Source organism: Protopterus annectens, chromosome 6.part0, assembly GCF_019279795.1.
Source record: "Protopterus annectens isolate FY-2018-M chromosome 6.part0, PAN1.0, whole genome shotgun sequence".
Lineage (NCBI taxonomy): Eukaryota > Metazoa > Chordata > Ceratodontiformes > Protopteridae > Protopterus > Protopterus annectens.
In genome coordinates, this window is record NC_056737.1 from 233663052 (window position 1) to 233684773 (window position 21722).

General features: G+C 38.9%; 1 protein-coding gene across 1 annotated transcript in view; it reads left to right on the forward strand.

Annotated features, from left to right (window-relative positions):
- ATP10A (ATPase phospholipid transporting 10A (putative)) overlaps positions 1-21722 on the forward strand; it is a 1517068-nt gene that overhangs the window by 738548 nt on the left and 756798 nt on the right. The window contains exons 8-9 of the mRNA XM_044073977.1: positions 15055-15272; positions 19530-19724. Of these exons, the coding sequence (XP_043929912.1) occupies positions 15055-15272; positions 19530-19724 (413 nt within the window). The remainder of the gene's footprint in view (positions 1-15054; positions 15273-19529; positions 19725-21722) is intronic.

The window sequence follows — 21722 nt, forward strand, 5'->3', positions numbered from 1 at the left end:
AGAGTCAATACCTAAGAGACCTGACAAGATCCTCAGCCCCCCTACAGACAGAACAGCAAGGGTGCCCCAGTAGATGCCATGGTGGTGGCGGCTGCCACCAAGAGGAACAGGCACATGAGAGTTCCTTGGTTCATCCTCCTGACAAGGAGTCTCGGACGATGGACCGCCTTGGGAAGCGGATGTTTGCTTCAGCTACCTTCTCTGTAAGGGCACTGAACTACCTGGCACATGTAATTTGACTCCAGCGGGACCTAATCAAAGAGTACACCGGATTGCCCCCAGAGTCCATGTCGGTCGAGGATAAAAGAACCTTCTCGGCTCGAATGGCTACTCTAAAGTCAGTCTCTAACACCTCTATGTGACTTCTCTCCCATGCCACGGAGGGAGCGGCTAGAGCCAGCGGAGCAGGCATTGTCTTATGACGACATGCCTGGCTCCGTCTCTGCAACTTTGCGGAACCCTTCAAGGCATCCTTTGCGAACGCCCCCTTTGACGATTCTATGCTTTTTGGCAAGACCGTCCGCGATACGCTACTCCAGAGTGAGAAAGACGGGAAGACGTCTGCCATCGGGATCTGTTTCTCAGCTCCTCAGAGGTTCTTTTCCAGGAACCAAACAGGACAGAAGAAGATGTGGTTCCGAAAATCTCAACAGTCCCGTTTCACTCCGGAATCCTCGTCCTTCAGAGGCAGAGGAGGACAGGGTGGATGCCGGCCCAGAGGCAGATGGGGGCCGAAGAATTTCGGGTCGAGGGAACCCTTTTCCGATCGACCCACACAGCAACCCTGAGGGGTTACCCGACTGCTCCTCTCTGGAGGCAGTCGGGGGTGCTTCTCAGAGCACCTAGCACATTGGGAGTCCATTACAACAGATCGCTGGGTGCTTCGAATCATATCCAGAGGCTACTCTATCCCCTTCCTACTTTCTCCTCCCTGGTCCAGGAGCCTCCCCGATGTCCCACCCCATCAAAGGGAGGCAGCAGCCATAGAGATAAAGGAGCTGCTAAGAAAAAGAGCCATCCAGCACGTCCCCCCAGATCAATCCGGGTCAGGCTTTTACTCCAGGTTCTTTCTGGTGCCAAAAAAGACAGGGGACTTGAGGCCAATCCTCGACCTGTCCACACTGAACCTGTCAGTCACCAAAGAAAAGTTCCAGACGGTCACTATTCAATGCATTCTCCCACTGTTACAGGAGAACTACTGGATGTGCTCCATAGACCTCAAGGATGCGTACTACCACATTCTAATGGACAGGTGATCCAGGAGGTTTCTCCGCTTCCAGCTAGGAGCCAGCCATTATCAGTTCAGGGTCCTCCCCTTCGGTCTCACCACAGCCCCCAGGGTGTTCACCAAGGTCATGGCAGTTGTAGTGGCCCACCTGAGGCTGCAGGGAATTCAGGTTTTTCCTTACTTGGACGACTGGCTCCTGACTGCCCCCACCAGGCATCTACTATGTTCAGCCAGGAACTACTTCCTACATCTGGCCCTTCAACTAGGGATCATGATCAATCACAAGAAATCCTCTCTTCTACCTACTCAGATCTTGGATTTCATAGGGGCCAGAATAGACACAATCCAGTCAAAGGTCTTTCTAACTCCAGACAGGCTCCGCAGCCTAACTCCCCATGTCCTGGCTCTCATACAGTTGTCTACCCCTCCAGCGGAATTAGTCCTGAGGGCTCTAGGGTCCATGGCTGTGGCCATCAACCTGACACCTCTAGCTCATTTGAAGATGAGGATTCTTCAATGGACCTTACAGGTCCAGTAGACCATCCTGCAAAACCCATTGTGGTCCCCTATTTCCCTCAGCAGGGTTTGCAAGGAATCTCTATGTTGATGGCTCCATTCCAGCGACCTCCGGGAAGGTCGCCCCTTTTCAATGTCCCCTCCTCAAGTCACAGTGACTACGGACACGTCTCGCCTTGGGTGGGGGGGCATTGCATGGGCAGAACCGTCCAAGACACGTGGACTCACACAGAGACCTTTTTACATATCAATGTTCTGGAGATGAGGGCAGTGCTGTTAGTTTTGCAGGTGCTCCATGCCCTTCTTCCTCTAGGAACTATTGCAATCCAGACAGACAACATGTCTGTGGTCTGGTACATCAACAAACAGGGGGGAACCAGATCTTACCCACTTTGTCGAGAGGCCATGAGAGTTTGGGAGTGGGCGATATCCACCAACCGCTTTCTCATAGCAACACACATACCAGGTCGGTCAAACATTCTAGCGGACAAGCTGAGTCGAAATATCCTCTCACCTTATGAGTGGTCTCTGAACCCTTTAGTAGCGAAGCAAATCTTCCTCAAATGGGGTCAACCTTGCTGTGATCTGTTTGCGTCGCCTTCGAACGCAAAGTGCAGCGAGTTCTTCGCTCTAATTCCCCCACCAGGGGAAGCCCCCAGAGACACTTTGGTGCATGCTTGGCCATCCGGTCTTCTTTATGCTTATCCTCCTCTCCCACTGATGACAAACGTTTTTGCAGAAAGTTCGTCGGTTGGGGAGCAGAGTTATCCTCATAGCCCCATTCTGGTTCCCATCCCTACGGTCTCATCTAGTACATCCTCCCTGGATTCTAGATCCCATTCCGGATCTGATCTCTCACCCCTCGGGGTTGATGACCCCCAACCTGGACAACCTCAAGCTCTCAGCTTGGTTGATCCAGTTCCATTAATGGCTAGGACTCCCGGTATCTCATCCTCAGTTAAGGCGATCCTGGTGGCCGCTCATAATCCTTCCACCAGGAAGATCTACAGGAGCAAATGGAAACGCTTTTCTATCTGGGCGGAGCATAAGAATCTGGACCCCTTTACAGCCCCTATATCAGCAGTTCTGGAGTTCTTATCTCATATTTTTCATCAAGGGGCCAGTTCTTCGACTGTTAAGGTTCAATTGGCAGCAATCTCCCACTTCCATATTGGAAACAATCTTGGTGCCCTAGCTTCCTCTAAGATCTGCAAGACCTTCTTAAAAGGTACCTTTCTCCTGAGACCTCCCATCAAGGATGCAGTTCCTCCATGGGATTTAACCCTAGTTCTCCAGGCCCTGACTGGTCCTCCTTTTGAACCTGCAGCTTCCGTTGACTTAAGGTATATATCTTGGAAAACTGCCTTCCTAATTGCTATTACTTCAGCTAGAAGGGTATCGTTCAGGCTCTTTGTACCAAACCTCCATACCTTATCTTTCATAAAGACAGAGTTTCCCTCAGGACTAATCCTTCCTTCTTGCCTAAAGTAGCTTCTGAATCCAACATCAATCAATCCATCAATCTGCCTGTTATCAGAACAGAGGGGAGTACAGACTTCATTCTCTAGACGTGCACAGACAGTTGAGATTTTATTTACACAAAACTGCCGAATATCGGAAATCGGAGCAGCTCTTTGTCTCCTTTGCTAAGCCCTTTTTAGGTAAACCAGTAACAAAAGTAACCTTAGCTAGATGGATTTCCCAATGTATCTTTCTTGCATACAGAAGCTCTGGTCGACCAGAACCCGCAGGGGTTCATGCGCACTCTACCTGATCGGTTTCTACTTCTGCCGCCTTCTGGTCGAGAGTGCCTTTAGATGACATTTGTTCAGCAGCCATGTGGGCATCTTCTCATACTTTCATTACCCATTACAAGTTGGATCTAATATCCAGAGGGAGAGCATCCTTTGGCTCTGCAGTGCTCCGGAATATCCTTCCATGAGGACCTCCCAAGTTGTTGGTAGCTGGGGACTCTGTCCCACAGGTTGCTGATCAAATGAAGTTAACTACTTCAGATAAAGAAGTTATGTACTCACCATAACGTTCCATCTGAGTAGGTAACTTCATTTGTCAGCAACCAACCCCCCCCTCCGTCCCCCGGACCTGTAGTTCGTTTCAAGTTTCTTCTGTTCAGTCCTAACGGACATCAGGTTCAGGTGTTCAGGTAGTTTGTTGCTATAGTATGCTGTGTTTTTATGGCAAACTCGATCTGAGGACTGGAGGGAGGTAGCAGGGTATTGTGGGTAAGGGAGAGGCGCTAGGAGCTCGGATCTTTGGCTAAGAAAGCTGCCGGCTCGGATCCGATTCGGATCCGATACCCACAGGTTGCTGACAAATGAAGTTACCTACTCAGATGGAACGTTATGGTGAGTACATAACTTCTTTTTTCAAGACATTAAACTTCAATTAAAGATACTAGTCAAACAAAACATGTGCTACAAGGTAAATAAGCATATGTGATATAAGAAAGTAGTATCTTTTCTGAATGTCTTGAATAATCATTCAAACTTTTGGTTGAGGAAGATTTGCGACTTCTTTTTGAAACACCCTTGCATGTCTTCTTAAAACGTCTGTTTACCTGAATTTTGTTGAGACTGTTATGTTTTTCTTTCTTTTTTTTTATTTTATTTATTTATTTATTTTTGAACAGGATGATAAAATAGAAAATCCCTTGGACAATTTGGAAAAGGAGAGCTGAAAAATCTTTGAGATTCCCAGGATTAGCCTGCCCTTTTCATCACACTTTTTCATCACCTCTGCAGCAGAGGGGTCGAATACTAAATTTTTGTCCAAGGGAGAATTTAAAGTCTTACTTTTAACATCATCTGGGAGGTTCTGAGAATGCAGGCCATAGCCCTGGAAAATGTATTAACAGAGTCATACACTCACTGCAAACATTGAGTAGTGACCTGTGCAACAGAACAAACAAGCAGTGTTATTTAAAGCTGTTCTTTCATCATAAGAAGAAACTGCAGATAAAACATTCCTCATGTTTTCACAATTTGTCAGAACAAACTTTAACATATTAGCCTGACAGTTCAACATTTTGAAAATCAAATGTGCAGAATGATGCAATTTTTTCCCCCATACTTATCAATAATTTTCCCATTCTTATCCAAAATAGTAGGATTGGAGTTAACTAAGTGCTTAGCAGTGATCAGATCATCTAAAGCTGTAACTGCTGGATATGGTTTGGGAGTAGTGTATCTTCTTTCGGCTTTTCCCGGTTAGGGGTCGCCACAGCAGATCTTCTGTCCGCTCATGATTGGCAGTGGAGTTTTACAGTGTTTAGTTGCCAGCCCAGCACCCAACCTTCCACAGAAGGCACACACTCACACCTAGGGCCAATTTAAAGTGTCCAGTCCACCTACTGCATGTCTTTGGGATGTGGGAGGAAACTGGAGCACCCAGAGGAAACCCACACGACCACAGGGAGGACATGCAGACTCCGCACAGAAGGCACCCCAGCCGAGAATCGAACAGGAGAACCTCTTGCTGTGAGGCAGCAACACTAACCGCTGCACCACTGTGGCAGTAGTGTATAAAGATTTAAAAAGACTGAGGAATTTTAATTCTATCTGCCTTTTTTAGGGGCAGCTGGCTGACTATCAGGAAAACTGGAGGAAGTAACACACATCCTCTAAAACAGACAGAATAAAAGGAAATGGTGTGGGTTCTGGGAAATCCTTCTGTAACAACTCAGTGTTCTCCCATTAAAAACCCTGGCACATTCTAGCAGTAGTTTCAGATAAAGAGAAACTCCCACAGGGAGAATCAGACAAGTGAGCTCTCCTCTGAGTCTGAATCAGAAATATGAGGAAAAAACAGTATCCATCCCTGCATCTTCCTGTTCAGATTCAGAGTCTTGAATCTCTTCAGGAAAAGAGGAATCAATTTTTCTTTTACCAGAAAATACTGAGCTAGACCCAGTAAACTATTCTTAACAAAAAAATATTTTGTTGTAGATGCATACTTGGTTTTCTGTTTCTTATTCACATGAAGAATGGGGCCAACCATGATAATGATGGCAGCAACTTCATCCCCAGGGATGGGAACAGCATTCTAACACAACAGGGAAACCTCTCCTGTTCCCTCTCCCAGAACTGACAAGGAGTGTCTTTTCCTTGCTAACTGAGGTAACCCCAACAGCCACAGCGGAGTTGGCTAACCACTGGTCCATAGTTTCTGTGAGTGCTACTCCAGAGGAATCTGGGGTAAGAAATGAGTGGTCTGAGGTACAACAAATGGTCACAGCAGAGTCATCCACCTGTGGCTGAGGCAAATTGTTAGCCCGCTGTGGTGGCAAAGGCTGTTTACTTAACGTTTTTCTTTTTGTGGCTGGAAGAAGGACGAAACATGGGACTGGTAGTCTGTTCCAAGGTCAAGCTGAAAATGGTGCCTCTTTCAGCAAATGCCTGTAAACACTACCAGCCCACAAAAGTTATTTATTTGACAGTAAAAGCACGTTAAAACACTATACCTGCCCCACAAAAGAAAAATAGGCAATTTCTCCATAGAAAAAAATGTTTTCAGTTACTTTACACTACTTTTAAATTGACAAAAGAAAATGCATGCTCCATTTAAACATATGTTAGTCTCAAGACAGTCCATTAATGCAACACTCTTAGCTTTAAAATAACTTTCCTGAAGAGGTAAGTAATAAAACATCAACAAAATTAAGAAAATGGAAGTTTTTTTTATCCAAAGGGTACTTATTTGTCCAGCAAATGAAAGCACAAAATGACATTTGAATGTAAGCCTCAGAAAAGCATACTTTTCTGCAGCATTAAAGCTCTGAAGGGCTTCACCCCCAAACTTAATCTAAGTCATCTCAGCTCAATCTGCTTGACAGTTTGGACATGTGGAAGTTGCCATGAAGCTTTGGAAGCTGGCTGGCTGTTATATCCTTGTCAGGATATAACCAGTATAGCCAAGGCTACTGCAGCAGTGATCAAGGTGATGAACATTGCTGATTAATTTGAATGCTTTTAGATACAGGTATGGAATGTATATGGGGTCTGGTGTGTTCTATGTGCAATGTCTTACAGTGTAGGATATGCAACCTTGATTAATGGCAAATGTCAATCCAGTCACAGTGAACCAAGTTCCATAATCCCACAGTATAAGATATCTCACACAGCGCACAAAACAGTCTGTCATACATCCATTCAGCCATTCTTGAGTTTGTTTTAATGTTAAGGTACCATTTCCCATTGAATTCCATAGGCTGAAGTACTGCCAGGTCTTCAGGCGACTGTAAATTGGGTGTTATTTGATCTTCAACTGACTGGTGCATGGGTGTTATTTGATCTTCAACTAACTGGTGCAAGGACAATGTCTCAAATTAAATGTTAAAAGTATGTAGCATAGTTCATTCCTGTAAAAAAAAAAAAAAATTCCCTTACTGTACAGGAGATGCACCCTTCCAATCAGACACTATTGTAAGGTATCTAGGTACCCTTTATGATGATTCCTTATCATTTCACAGTCATGTCTCCACAGTAACTTCAGAAAGCTTTTTTCTGGCTCAATTAATTTCCAAAGGCATCTCCACTAGATACAAAGTAGTCTTAATTCCCATTTACTCATATCTTATCAAACCGGTTATTAAATGTAATGCAACTTTTGGCATGTATTTATCTAAACATATAACTCAACTTGAGAGATCCCAGAGATTCACAACTAAAAATCAGTGGTCTCCAAAATCTTAGTTGTCAGGAGAGACTGGCAGCCCTTTCTCTGTACTCAGTCTCTTACAGCCTCCTCCAAGGAGATCTGTGTCTAGTCTTTCATGCCATGAAAGATCCAACCCTATTTGAGCTCCTATTCCTTTGAAGAACTAATGGTACATCAAATACTCTGTTAAAAGAATTTAAACCTTCAGCAGATAAATAAGAAGTGCTGGTGTGGTAGATTTATATACCAATGTATCCCTCACCTCTGCAGCAAACGTCACTGAATGTCAAGCAGAATAGCACACTTGTCACCTTCAAGGTAAACTTAGATAATTGGATGGGCAGCCTCATATTCTCTTCTGGTCTAGCTCGTCTTGCCCTCCTTGAGACTAGAGGGAATTTTTGAATAGGGTCTTTCGGCTAGGCTTGAAATGTTTTGCAGCCAATTGCCTAGTACTTGCCTATGAACTTGTATTAATTTCCTAATTTTCTACCGAACTGGGTTTTTAGCAGTTTGTGTAGTTGTTGGCACAGTGGTGCAGCGAGTAGCATTGTCTCCTCACAGCAAGATGATCTTTGGTTTGGTTCTCAGTTGAGGTCCCTTCAGCTTAGTCTACATGTCCTCCTTGTGTTCATTTTTTCTCCAGGTGCACTGACTTCTTCCCACATCCCAAAAAAACATGTGGTATGACATAGACTAGCAACTTTAAATTGTCCATAGATAAGTGTGTCTGTGTCCATCTGTCCCTACTACACTAAAAAAACTTTGCAGATGATGACAGATATTTATGGGTTTGAGTTTCTCTAAAATGATTTTCAACTGTTATTGTAAATTGCCTTTTTTGGCCACTGATGACATTCCTTGCTACTAAGCTCTGCCCTTAACACCATATATATGTTCATTCCCCTTACTAGCAGGGGTCAGCAAATTCCTACTGTGAGCCATCAATAGGTGACCCTCTCTCTTCATGAGATCACCCACTTCCATTCAGGTGTGAGAGTCAAGGAGAGGGGCATGTATGCATCATTAATTAGGGTGGGGATGTGGTAGATATGTTCTTGTGTCTTTTCGGCTTTTCTCGGTTAGGGGTCGCCACAGCGGAACTCCGGTCCACTAATGATTGGTAGTTGATTTTTACATGCCGAATTACCAGCCCTGATGCACAACCTTCAACAAAGGTTTGCTCATTCACGCATGTCTCCAAGCAGAAGACGCTCTAGCTGAGAATCGAACCGGACAGCGTCTTATTGTGAGGCGACAATGCTACCGCAGCACCACCACCGCGATGGTAGATATGTTGTGTATGTAATATTCTCTCTCTCTCTCTCTCACTTAGACACACACACACACACACACACACACACACACACACGCAGCTAGTTAGGAAGTAACAGTTTCTGGGACTCTCTGAAGAAAATGTCACTGTGCCATTATCAGGGAATCTGGTTTACTTCCCATCACACTGATAGTCACCCTCTTCATTACAGCCTTAATCTGCAAGTCCTTGTGATTCATTTCAGTCAAGTACAGCTGTAGGACATGAATATATACAAAGTTTAACATAGTCAATCTAGAATTTCTGTACTACTTTTAATCATGTACAGTTAACACCTTTATTCTCTCGGAATCCCAGTGGTCTGGAATTTGTTGCCAAGCACACTAAGGTAGTTAGCTATAGAGCCTGCCTTTTCTCTTCATCTAAATGTTTTACTTCATTAAAAAGTTGAGTATATCAGCACCTACCGTTGTTACTTAAGTTTGCTGTACAGTGTCATTTTTTGAGATTTGGAGGTAAGCGTACACTTGGTTGAGCTCATAATGGTGTCCAAATTTATTTTTAATACAATTTTATTGAATGTCACTTACACACAAAATAAATGTCATACTTGCATCAACAGTTAAAGGACAACCGCGCCCTCAGAATCAAAAAACATATTAATTTCATCATGGTTTGATGTTTCCTACATTTTAACAGCACTCTGAGACAATTTTGTGCTTTTTAGATATTTTTAGATGCAATTTCTGACTCTGACCACATGGGGTCTGGCATATTGAAAAAAATCAGACTGTTTACTCTGTCTCAACTATCCCAGAATGCATCATTTGTCTCCCAAAAATTGCATCAGATCTGCCACTTTTTCCCTTAAGTTGCAGTGACTTCACTGACTTAACAGGCATTCACTGCAGTCTTCAAATCCACTACTTTTGGTTAAATTGTTATCCTTTTCAATGACAACTTGAAACACAAACTTGAATCTTAACAAAAAAATGGTTTTTGTTTTTTCAAATTTGTCTTTTCCCTTTTTTTATAATTTTTTTTCTTCAAGGTTCTTTTTTCACAATTTATCAAACGAAAGGGGTTTTTTAGCATTTCCATTTATTGACAGTTCAATAAGCGGTGACCCAAAATTGTATTGGGTTTTTAGTCTTTTTACTGGGGTTTTTTGATACCCTTTTTTTCACAGAACATAGATGATAGTTTTTAATATATTCTATATATTTATTATGTTAAATATATATATGTATTTATAAAAAATAATTTAATGCATGAAAAATTTATATATATTAATATTATATGTTATATAATTGTAATTGTTGATTATTTAATAATGTTATAATAAATTTTTGTTATAATTTACTAATGTATCTTTTTGTTATTTTATATAGTATACTAATGTTAATATATTTTCTGATTAATTAAATGTATTATATAAATATTTGTACTGATTTATTTTATATGTATTATTGTTAATATCTAAATATTAAAGGCATATATTATTTATATAATAATGTATAATTGTTATATAATCTCATATAAATATTTTATGAATATAGATATATTTACATATATGTATATAATTTAAATATAATTTTATTTATTCATATATATATATATAATTTATATAATGCTAAGATATATAGATATTTAATAATGATATATATGTTGTTCATTCATGATTACATATATATATATATATATATCTTATGTATAATGTTATATTATATATTGTATATATACTATAAAGTATATAGAAGAGAAATTATATTATAATAATATATGTAATATATTAACATACAAACTTAAAAGATTACCACAAAACGTCACAACATAAGACACACAATGACAGAAAACAACACAATACAAATTGCAAAAACAATAACAAACTAACATCAGTATCAACAACAGATATGTATAACACATACACAATCATAACTCAAATTTGAACACATGGTGATAACACATTATACAATATGCATTAAAACAAAATATACACTAAGACTAAAACCAATGCTAGTTATATATATTAGATAATACATACATATAAATTCAACAAAATATATAAATGCAAATGTAAAACACACATTAAAAAATATACCCACACAAGATCAATTCAGATACAAATACAGTCATAATATATATTAAATATATTTAAAAACCATTAAATTTATTTGGTTTTAAATAAATATTTATGTTTAAAATTTTTAATATAATGAACAAAACAATTTAAACCCAAAAAAAAAAAATAAAAAATTTTAATTTTTTAAAAAATTATTAAAGAAACCAATATTAAATTTAAAATTTTTTACAAAACATATAAAATTATAATAATGTAACACATTAAAATAGTCTAAAATATATTATAAACAACAATTATTAAAAATTTATTAATAATTAAACAAATAAAATAAAAAATATAAACAACAAAAAATTTAAAATATAATATTTTAAAAAGGGCTAAACATAATTCAAAACCTCATTCCACACCAACCAACTTCCCATTCATATTTTATCAATGCTTCAACTCCACCCAAAAATAAAAAACCTTTTTAAAAAATAAAACAACAAACTAAAAAAACATTCAAAAACAGTTCAAACAACAAACAAACCACAACAACTAACACACTTTACACCAAAAAACACCCACCATCTTTTCATCCTTTTTTTTAAATTCCTCTCCCCTATTAAAACACTTTCCCTTCTTTCCATTTCCCTTTTTTCCCCCCCCAACACCATTTTTCAAAATTTTCTATTTCCCAAAACTCTAACCGATTCCATTTTAATTGTTTTTTTTTTTTGTTTTAAAACCCCCAATTTCCCAAAATTACAGGCCAAAAGATTCTTATATACCAAAAATCCTCCCCTGATTCCAAAATTCCAACAGGGTAAAAAACTCAACCTTAAAACAAAATATTCATAACCTCTTCCAAATTAATTTTTTGCCTAGAAAAATTTTTTTAATTTTTATAAAAATCCAAACTTTCCCCATCCTCCTAGATTAATTACATCTAAGGTTCATACCTAGGCTACCTTAGGAAAAAACCAGCCTTGTTTGCCCCCTTTTTTTATTTTCATTTTTTTTAGTTAGATGGCCCTGTTACGACACAAAAAACTAGAAAACATTCCATCCCTCAAAATTCCCTTTTTTAAAATGGGTTGCCTAACCTGGAGGGTTTTAAAAAAAGGGGATCCCGGGGTTTTAATTGTCCCTCCCAAATTATTTCATAGTTTAATCCTCGCCTACCCAATTTTTTGGGTTGGGAATCCATTCGTGGAATGGCACCCAACACAGATCCCTCACAGGCGACCACTAAACATTTCTTTAACCGGAGCATTGATTTACCCTTTTCTCTTGATATTTTTCTTTATTCCATTCTGGTAAAACATCCCAAAACATTTATCAAAATGGGCCGAGGGGATGGTAAAAAAAATCCTCCCCTTTAATTTAACCCTTCATGTTGGGGGGCTTTAAAAAAGTTTTCTAAACCCCTTTGGATTTTTCAAAAATTTTTTAAAAACCCCCAAAAACCCCCCCAAAAAAAAAACTCAAAACCCAAAAAGTTTAAAATTTTTTTTCCCCAAAACTTTCCCAAAAAAAAAAAGGGTTTAAAAAAACCAAAACCCACAAAGATCCAAACAGATTTTTTAAAAAGGTTCAACAACAGGACTCCCACAAAACCTACCAAAGGGGGGGCCCCCCCCCCAAAAAAACTACCCCAAGAACCCCGCTAACAGTACACAAATATACCCTAAACCTACATCTATACTACAAACCTCGAAAAGAACCTTCCTAAACCGGGGGGATTTTACCAAGGGAAAGCCCCGGGGTTTTAAACTTTCCCCCCACATGCCTAATTTTTTAGGCGATTCGCTTGGGGGTACCAGGGGTTTTGGGTTTTTTGATCAATTTCCCAAAACCCTTGGCAGGCTTTACCCAGGGACAATGTTGAAAAGGGGGAGATGATAACGGGGTTTTTTTAACCGGAAATCATCGTTTTAGCCCTTTGACCTCTTTGGGGGGACTTTTGGGGTTTTAGTTCTAGGTTCGGTAATTCCCCGGGGCAGCCAATTATCCTGAAGGGATAGAAAAAATATTATTGTGTGAACCCCATATTGGTGGGGTTATAAAAAGCTAACCCCTTTTCCTGGTTTAAATGAATTGATCAATTTCCCCAGGCCCTAATTACCTTTTGTACTTTAAGGTTTCCACCTAGGGTAATTTTGGGCACTTTTTTTTCCAAAGGGGGTACTTAAAACTTTTTCATTTTCTTTACCAGGGCCCGGCACCATTTCTTTTTTATACCCTTTTAAGCTTTTCCAGATCATTATGGTGCCCAGGATCTCTGCGAATTTCAGACAGTCCTTCCTGTTGGCCCACCCCCGAAAATAAAAAAAATCCCCAAAACCCTTTACCCACTTTAACTTTTATCTGCTTCCAGAATTCAAAAGTGGGTTTTTCCCTTTCCATTTGCAACCCCATGACAAGGGGGGTTTTAAAAGGGTTAGCATCATTGCCGGGGGGGTTTAAAAAGGCCATAGGGTTTGGAATTTTCAATTTGGGGACTTTTCAAAGAAATAACCAGGAAGGGCGGTCTGCCCTTAAAAAACCAAATTAACCACTTAGGGCCCCAAACTTTTTTTATGGGCCAAACCTTTCCATGCTTTCAAACCCTAGTCAGGGATGGGGGGGGTTTTTTCCAACCCCCGAGGCACCCCTTTTGGAAACCCTGTTGCGTCGACTTTTGGGGACATATCCGAAAGGCAATTAACTAGTTTTAACCCACAAAACCCCCCACACCGCCTGGGCCCAAGCTTGTTTTTTCTTTTAGGGCCCCACACGAATGCGGGGCAGCACCCAAAATTTTCCCTTTTTTTGGGGGGAAAAGGGTGCCTTGCTGGAGTTCAAGCTTGGGCTGTTTTTGTCAACAATTTGGCTTCTGGGGGTTACCACCCATTCCTCTAACAAAAAACCTTGTGTTACCACCCAAAACGGGTTTAAAAAAATGCCCCCGTTTTTTCAATACACAATCCCCCTTTTGGGGGTTTTTTTTACAAACCCCCCAAAACCCCCCCCAACAACCCCCTTTGGAATTGGGCTTGGTTTTTTTTAAATTTTTCCTGCTTTGAATGCTGTGCATTTTAAAAACCGGGGTTTTTCCACAGGGGGCTTTGAAGGGTTACCCCATTTTGAATTAAATTTGCTTTGGAAAATTTTTACGTTTTTTGGGCGGGGGGGGGGGTGTGTTCCAGGAATTATTTAGGTCTGATTTTTCCTGAGGGGGACATTCTTCTGGGGAAAAGAGTCCCCTGTTGGTGTAATCCGTTGTTTTTTTGTGGGAGGGAACAATTTTTCCCTGCAATTTTTTAAAACTGGCCTTTCTGGGGGGGACAAGTAAGTCCCCGCTATTTTTAGTTTAAGCCCCAAAAGGGGTTTAAACCTTAATTTTTTCCTTTCTAAAGGGCCAGTTTTGGGTTTAGTGGTTTAAGGGTATAAACTAAATTTTAACTTTAGTTCACAAAGTTCTAGTTTTTTCCCCCAACCCGGGGGTGTGGGGCGAAAAAACCCCTTTTTTTTATTTTTTAAAAAAATTATATATAATGGTGTCTGGGGTCTTATGAAATTTCCCTTTAAAAATCGGCTAATACAGCATGTAAATTAGGCAGTGTTCACGTCACTTTGGGGGAGGAAATGTCTCGGGATCTACAAGAAGAGCTATGGCAGATGTGACATCATTATTTAAGAGACGGCTAGACGGTTTTCATTTTGGTTTTAAATAGGGAAGTGAAATAGTACGGAAAGATAGGAAGCCTAAGCTGTAAAACACTTTTGACGATTTTATTTTAAAGCTGCAGTTATTTTTTTTTTGGCTGTAGCACATAACAGGGACTTAAGGAGACAGCAGGTAGAGCTTTTTAAATAGATATCCCGTTGTTTTCCTTTAAAATAAGTATTACAAGCACTTAAAACAGTACTGACCAAAAGAACATTTCCGCAGTATTAAACTTCTGTAATGTTAGCAAGTATACGAAGCACAAAACTGTACCCCCATGTCACATATTGTGTGTGTGTGTGTGTGTGTGTGTGTGTGTGTGTGTGTGTGGACATACATACACCATTTGCATATTGGGTCTGGATGATTGGCACTGTTGAAGAGAGACTCTGACCTCATGTGCCAAAAGGGATTGTGGATGGATGGCTAGATTGTCTTTATTTGTCTGCTTAATGGTGTCATTGCCAGATTTAATGTGCCACAACTCTGATTGCTCATTTGTGTTGACGTTAAGTTAGGACTACTTAGGGCCAAAGTTACTCCTAAAATACATACATAAATGAATGCGTTTGTATTTCTAACAGCACGACGTTTGGCCATGCACCAAGATATGGACTCTGAAGAAGAGGAATGCATGCCCAAGGCAGCAACCTTAACAAGGCGAGAGAGTATTACCAGTCACCATAGCATGAAGGTCATGTACAGAACTCAGAGCACAAAGTCACATAGGCGTACAGGCAGCAGAGCAGAAGCAAAAAGAGCGAGCATATTGTCGAAGCACACAGCCTTCAGCAGTCCCATGGTTAGTTTTAAACGCTTGCATTCCCTTAATCTTGCAACATAATTTGAAATAATTTCTGCAGAAATGTAAATGAGACTGCTTGCCAAGAGATGAATTGCAGTATTTTTTCCATTTGTGTTTTCTGATTTTCTTAACAAATTAACGTATTTGTAACTTATTTCAATTTTTTAAATGTTTCATAAGTAAAATTGCTATCTTGCATTGTTCATTCAAAATCCTCTTTAATTCAAGAGTTGGACATTTTTATATTTATTAAGCAGATTCATAAGTGGTGTTACCACTACGTGTTGCACTCTTAACATTAGAGGAATGGTTCTAATGTCTTAATATTCGCAGATTTGTCTTGTGTTCAACTTTTTAATCTCTATCTTCAATTTCTGTCTGCACTGCTGTTTCTTATTATTTTTTCATAGAATTTATAATAACGTATAACTGTTCTGTTAGAGCAGTGCCCTAGTTTATTACAGTTCACAATTTTAAGCTTGGTTGTAATCATTTAAATTAAGTCCAGCCCTTAGGTTATAGTACAATATAGCTATAACCCACGCCTGGGTGTGGGTAATCCTGGATTTACCCACGGTTGGTGTGGTTTGGTCACGAGGGTGAAGCCCAGTAGAGTGATCTTGGAGTTTTATATATATATATATATATATATATATATATATATATATATATATATATATATATATATATATATATATATATATATATATATATATATATATATATATAGTGGAAGCAGTGGTGCTAAACAGTGAGGTATGTTGCTGCCCACCCAGTGTCCCTGCTCTTAGCATTGTTGCCAAATCCAGCTCCAAATATTTTGGCATACTTTTCCATTTTATTTTTGAGGTTCAAGTTAGCATTCAGCTTCCCACACATGACTATGAATGTTTTATTAAACGAGAAACATCTTTATTAAATTATCATGTTTGACATAGACCATGTTACATTTATGTAAATGAAAATAAACTATAGCAACACAATCTCAGTTGCAAACATTACACATTACAAACCATGCCAACAAAACTGTAGCTGCAAACATTATACATCACTTGTAATGCATCCAGTCATTGTTAGCCATTACGTAGCTCATTCAAATCCTGCCTTCTTTTAAGCCTTGTTCCTCCTCTGCATGTATTGATCCCACATTTCCCATTTCTTTTCCTATGTAGCCTGCTCTTCCCCTTTCTAAAGATCTCAGCTCCAGTTGTTTTATATCTATTACTATTTTTGCTATTTCTAGTAAAGCTGGCTTAGACCTTGATTTCCAGTTTTTAGTAATTGTTTTTTTTTATTTTTTGGCAGCCATCATAATTAGGCTCAGTAAGACCTTACTATGTCTAGGCAATTCTGATTCTGTATCATAGCTCAAAAAGTGTCCCTAGTTACTCTAATTTGCTCACCCAACATCTCCAACAGAGCAGTCTGCAGGGAATCTTTTAAGTCTGCCAACTCATTACACTCCCAGAAAATATGTTCCCAGTTACCTCTTTCTTCTTTATCACAGCTCTTAACATTTGCTGTTTGCCTGAGGAAAAATTTTTTAAAGTTTGCTTGGGGTATAAAAATACCTGTATAAATGCTTCCAGGCAAAGATCCAAAGTCTTGTAGATTCTGTTGCATATTTGGGAGGCATACCTATATCCTCCCATTATTTTGTTGTGAATTGCTTATCTAATCTCTCTTCCCAATCTTCCTTAACCTCCTCTGATTGATTCCTATAGTTATCATGCAATATTTTGTAAGTTGTACTAATTATTATTCCTTTCTTAATGGCAACTGCAGTTCTAGATTCTACTAAAAACTCTACCAGGGCTGGTCTTTCATTTCAGACCCCCCAATCTCTTTCTCTTTGCCTGTACTCTGATATCAATCCTTGAAATGGAAGGCAATCTTTAGCCTGCAGTCCAAATAAGTTCTTGGCATCTTCTCATTGTATCACCTTTCCCTCACTAGTTATTTGCTCCTAGTACCTTGGTTCCTTTGCCAATTTTCTCCAATATGTCCCCGCCCCTCTTGCCTATTGTCTGTGTCCCTAATTACATTCATCACTACTGACAGAATCTTCTTTGTGCATTCCTGTGGTGGCTTAGTTCTTAGAAGACCTGATACTTCATGAATATAATATTCTGTATGTTTTTCTGCATCCAAAATCCCAGTCTCTCCCTGTTACTTGAGCTTCACCCCATTTTATCATCATCTCTTTCCAATTTGAATTTAGCTTTCAGATTGTGTTATGTATAGGAGCCTTAACTGTGTTGCTCTGAAATCCCTTCAGCTATGGTAATCCCCATCTGCCCTGTTCTATTGGATGAATACGTTTATCCCACTTGGAGCTTGCTGTCTTCCACTCCCAGATAAAATCCTTCAGCTCGTTATTAATTGCTATCAACAACTTCTCCTCTGGTTGATAAAATATGCCTGGCCTGTGTATAGGACTAAAGGGACTAAAAACATTTTAACTGCTTGTATCTTACTGTTGGTTTCCATATAACAGAGCTTCTATTTTCTCAGTTTTTGTATTATCTTTTGTTTAGTCTCTTCTCACATATCCTTAGCTGCCACACCAGTATCATTTTAATCCATACTCATAAATACTTCATTTTATCATGTCCCCATAAATATGGATATTGCTGAACCAGTTCTTATATGGGTACATAATTTACCACTATTACTTTTGTTTTAGCTTCATTAATTTTGTACCCCAAAAAGGTTTGAAACTGCCTCAATATGCTCCACAGCACTGTAGCATCCCTTTCTGGTTTTGTGAAGTCTAAAATAATGTCATCTGCAAACAGAGACAGCTTTTCGTGATTACCATACCAATTATATCCTTGAATTTCTGAGTCCCTTATATTCTTTGCCGTTGGTTCTAAATCTAATGCAAATAAAAAAGGGGAGAGAGGACACCCCAGCCTGGTTCCTCTGCTCAGAGTTTATCAGAAAAGACCCCACACACTTTAATTTTCGCCTCCAATCCTTCATATATCCTCCTAATCAACCTTATAATTTTATCAGGGAATACCAATGCTTCCATTGCTCTGCTCATAAAGTCCCAGCTTACTCTGTGAAATGCTTTCTCTGTATCAAGACCCACCAACAGCAGCAGTATTTTCTTACATTCTGCTTCCCTGAGTCATCAGTGTTCTCTTAATGTTGTCATGTATTTGCATCCCCTCCACAAAAACGCATTGATCCATATCTATCAATTTTGGCATCACTTTTGCCATTTTTCTAGCTGTTGTAGACATAAATCCTTTATAATCATGATTTAGTATTAAAATGGGCCTGTATGATGCTGGATCTGATGGATCTTCACCCTCTTTAGGTATTAACAGCTACTACTGCTTTCTTTCAATTTGTTGGTATTTCTCCTCCTCCTCTTAAAATACTGTTAAACAAAACCTTCCATATCTTTATCAGTTTTTTGCCTCCTAGCTTCCAGACTTCCTCAGGGATACCATCTGGGGACTTTCCTGTAGATTGGTTATACATCACTATGTTGCATCTCCTCTACTCCCATCCTAACCGTTAGTAATCTAGTCTCCTCTCCCTCTTGCCCTCGCATATTTAAATTTTCCGTTAACATTTCCATCTGTACCTTTTCTTGATTTCAGTATCAGTCTGCTTTATACAGACTTCACAGAATTTTCGAAATATTTCTAATACTTCTACATGATCCCTTGCTACGTTCTTTGTCATAGGCTCCTTTCTACTTTCTGTTGCCTGAGTACATGACTATGAACGTAGACGCTTTTCATCTGACATAACATTTAAGTGTCATTAGCACTTCATTTTCCCTACCAGGTTTCATTTGTAGGTTGTAGAATCTTGTCAGGCATACAGTCCTGGAGACCATTGAGGAGCGTAATACAAATCCCCAATTGTCCCAAAGGCACTGTCTCATTGTGTGCATGTACGTATATGTATATATCTGTATCTGTACCTATATCTATCTATCTGTCTATGTATATATAGATATGTATACACGTGTGTGTGTATGTGTGTGTGTGTGTGTGTATATATATATATATATATATATACACACACACATCTATATATATATATATATATATATATATATATATAAATAATAAAATGTGTGTGTAGTGTGGATAAGAATTCTTTCATTGCTTACTGATTACCAGTGGAAAATTGGCCTTGTTCCATTGTGTTATATGAAGTTCATGGTTTATGTTCTGCAGCAGCTGTACCAAGGTGTAATAAATCTATTGTCAATATTTGAAATGTTAGGAGAAGAACATCACGCCTGATCCCAAGCTGCTGGATAAAGTGAATGAATGCTGTAGTCGACTCAGCTTTATGAAAAGAAGTGGAGAACCGCTGTGTGAGCTGAGCCCTGAGCTTTGGGATGTTCTGGATTTTTTCATCGCACTGACGGTGTGTAATACTGTGGTAGTTTCATCTCCGAATCAGCCACGGCATAAGGTAAGGCATGGTGTTATGTTATCCTTTTCCCCTGAGGGGTCAGCAAGTTGTACTGATGACATTGCCGAAAACAGTAATAAGATAGAACCATAAGGCCTTGCTGTTCTGATTCCAGTGGCTCATGGAATTTCTATCAGTGATGTTAATACCATGTTGTTTGTTAATTGTAAAATATTTTGGAGTATACAGTAAGCAAAAAGATGAAATTGTTGTTATCTCTATTTTTATTTTCTAGTTTGTGACAAAGTATAAACACTGAAATGGCAGGATAATGAACAGATCTTACTCGTTTAGAATTTTTGTATTTGTACTGCAGAATTTCTAAGGGAATAATGCTGGTTCTGTATGTACAGATCTATATATATATATATATATATATATATATATGTGTGTGTGTGTGTGTGTGTGTGTATACATATATATATATATATATATATATATATATATATATATATATATATATATATATATATATATATATATGTGTGTGTGTGTGTGTGTATATATATATATATATATATATATATATATATATATATATATATATTGGTAGTCTTTAGGAGACCAGCATGTTTCCTGTGATGGAATCCATGTCTTTTGCTTCATAATGTGGTGTCCCATTCTAGTTATGAGTTATTTCCTAGTGTTGTTTTCTAGCACATATAGAAATTATTCAAGTGTAAAATTGACACAGTCTCTTCGCTTATTTATTTGTACTCTTTTCTTTAACCTCTTCTGGATCATTTAAATAGTAATCACTGGCAAAAATTTACATTTTTATGCTTACTTGCCTGAAAATGTATGACACCATGGCCTGTTTAAGTTGGCTACAACATCATAAGTATTTTATCTGGCTTAAAACAGGTGAGTATCTGTAATTTCTGTAAAGGTGTACTGTTAGGTAAGTTTTTTAATGACAGGAGCAGTCCAAGGGTGTTGAAGAGTCTTACTTGAGAAGTGTTCTTTATAAAACAGAGCCTTACTTTGGATGAGTAAGCCCGTAACTGGCTCTCCTTTTATGTAAAAGTATACAAAGACCTGTTTGAGCCTTATTTACATGCCTTTCCCTCGTCACTTAATCTTTTGGAGAACTTTCTCAGCACTTTCCCGTAGTGCACTACTTGAGACGTTATTATGCCGGCCGTTTCAAATTTAAATGAGCTAAGCTCCAAGAAAACACAAAAAACTTCCCTAGTAGTTTTCCATATTTTCATAACCTCACACAGGTGGTCTCCAGTCCAATTAGGCCTAATTCAAGTTCTAACACTGGCATTTTGCTTAATATGACATTAAGAAGATGCCCAGTAGATGTCAGTCTGTAGAAGTTCTATCATATGTGCTTAGTGACTGTTGAGCACTAGACTTTCTTTAGTCGTTTCACAGACAGTGACAGCCTTCATTTCTAATCTTTCCACACTTGAGAGCATTGAAACAACAAAGTATTTTGGAGTTAGATAATGTTTGCTGGAGCACACAGTACTCTGAAACTAACCTTACATTTGCTCTACACTGTTTTATCTATATGCTGTTATCCACAAGGGACAACCCCTTCCCTATTAGGGTTACAAGTTTAAAGACAGCCAATGGCTTTCGCTGACCCCCACCCAGAATGCAACTCAGAGGTTGTGATCAGGTCTTGGAACATGTGGAAAAGAAATGTTCATGATATCACTAACTACCAAAGATTCCTGAATCTCCAGAAAGTGATGGCCTCATATCTAGAGCAAGCTACCAATATTAAGAACAAGTAATCTGTGCTGGCAGAGCATTCCAAACTCTTCTCTAAAGTTACAAAGGGACTTACTGTTAGTTTGGGTGCTGCAGACATACTGCTTCATATCATGGACACCTTTATTCACCAAGAAATGAAAGAACACATCATAGGAATGTAAGAGAAGACAATTATTGCATTAAGTAAACCTTCCTCATCAGTACAGCAACACAATGGTTAAAGGAAGGGGGATTATCAACCCATGTTTCAAAGTCTCAAGTATTTTC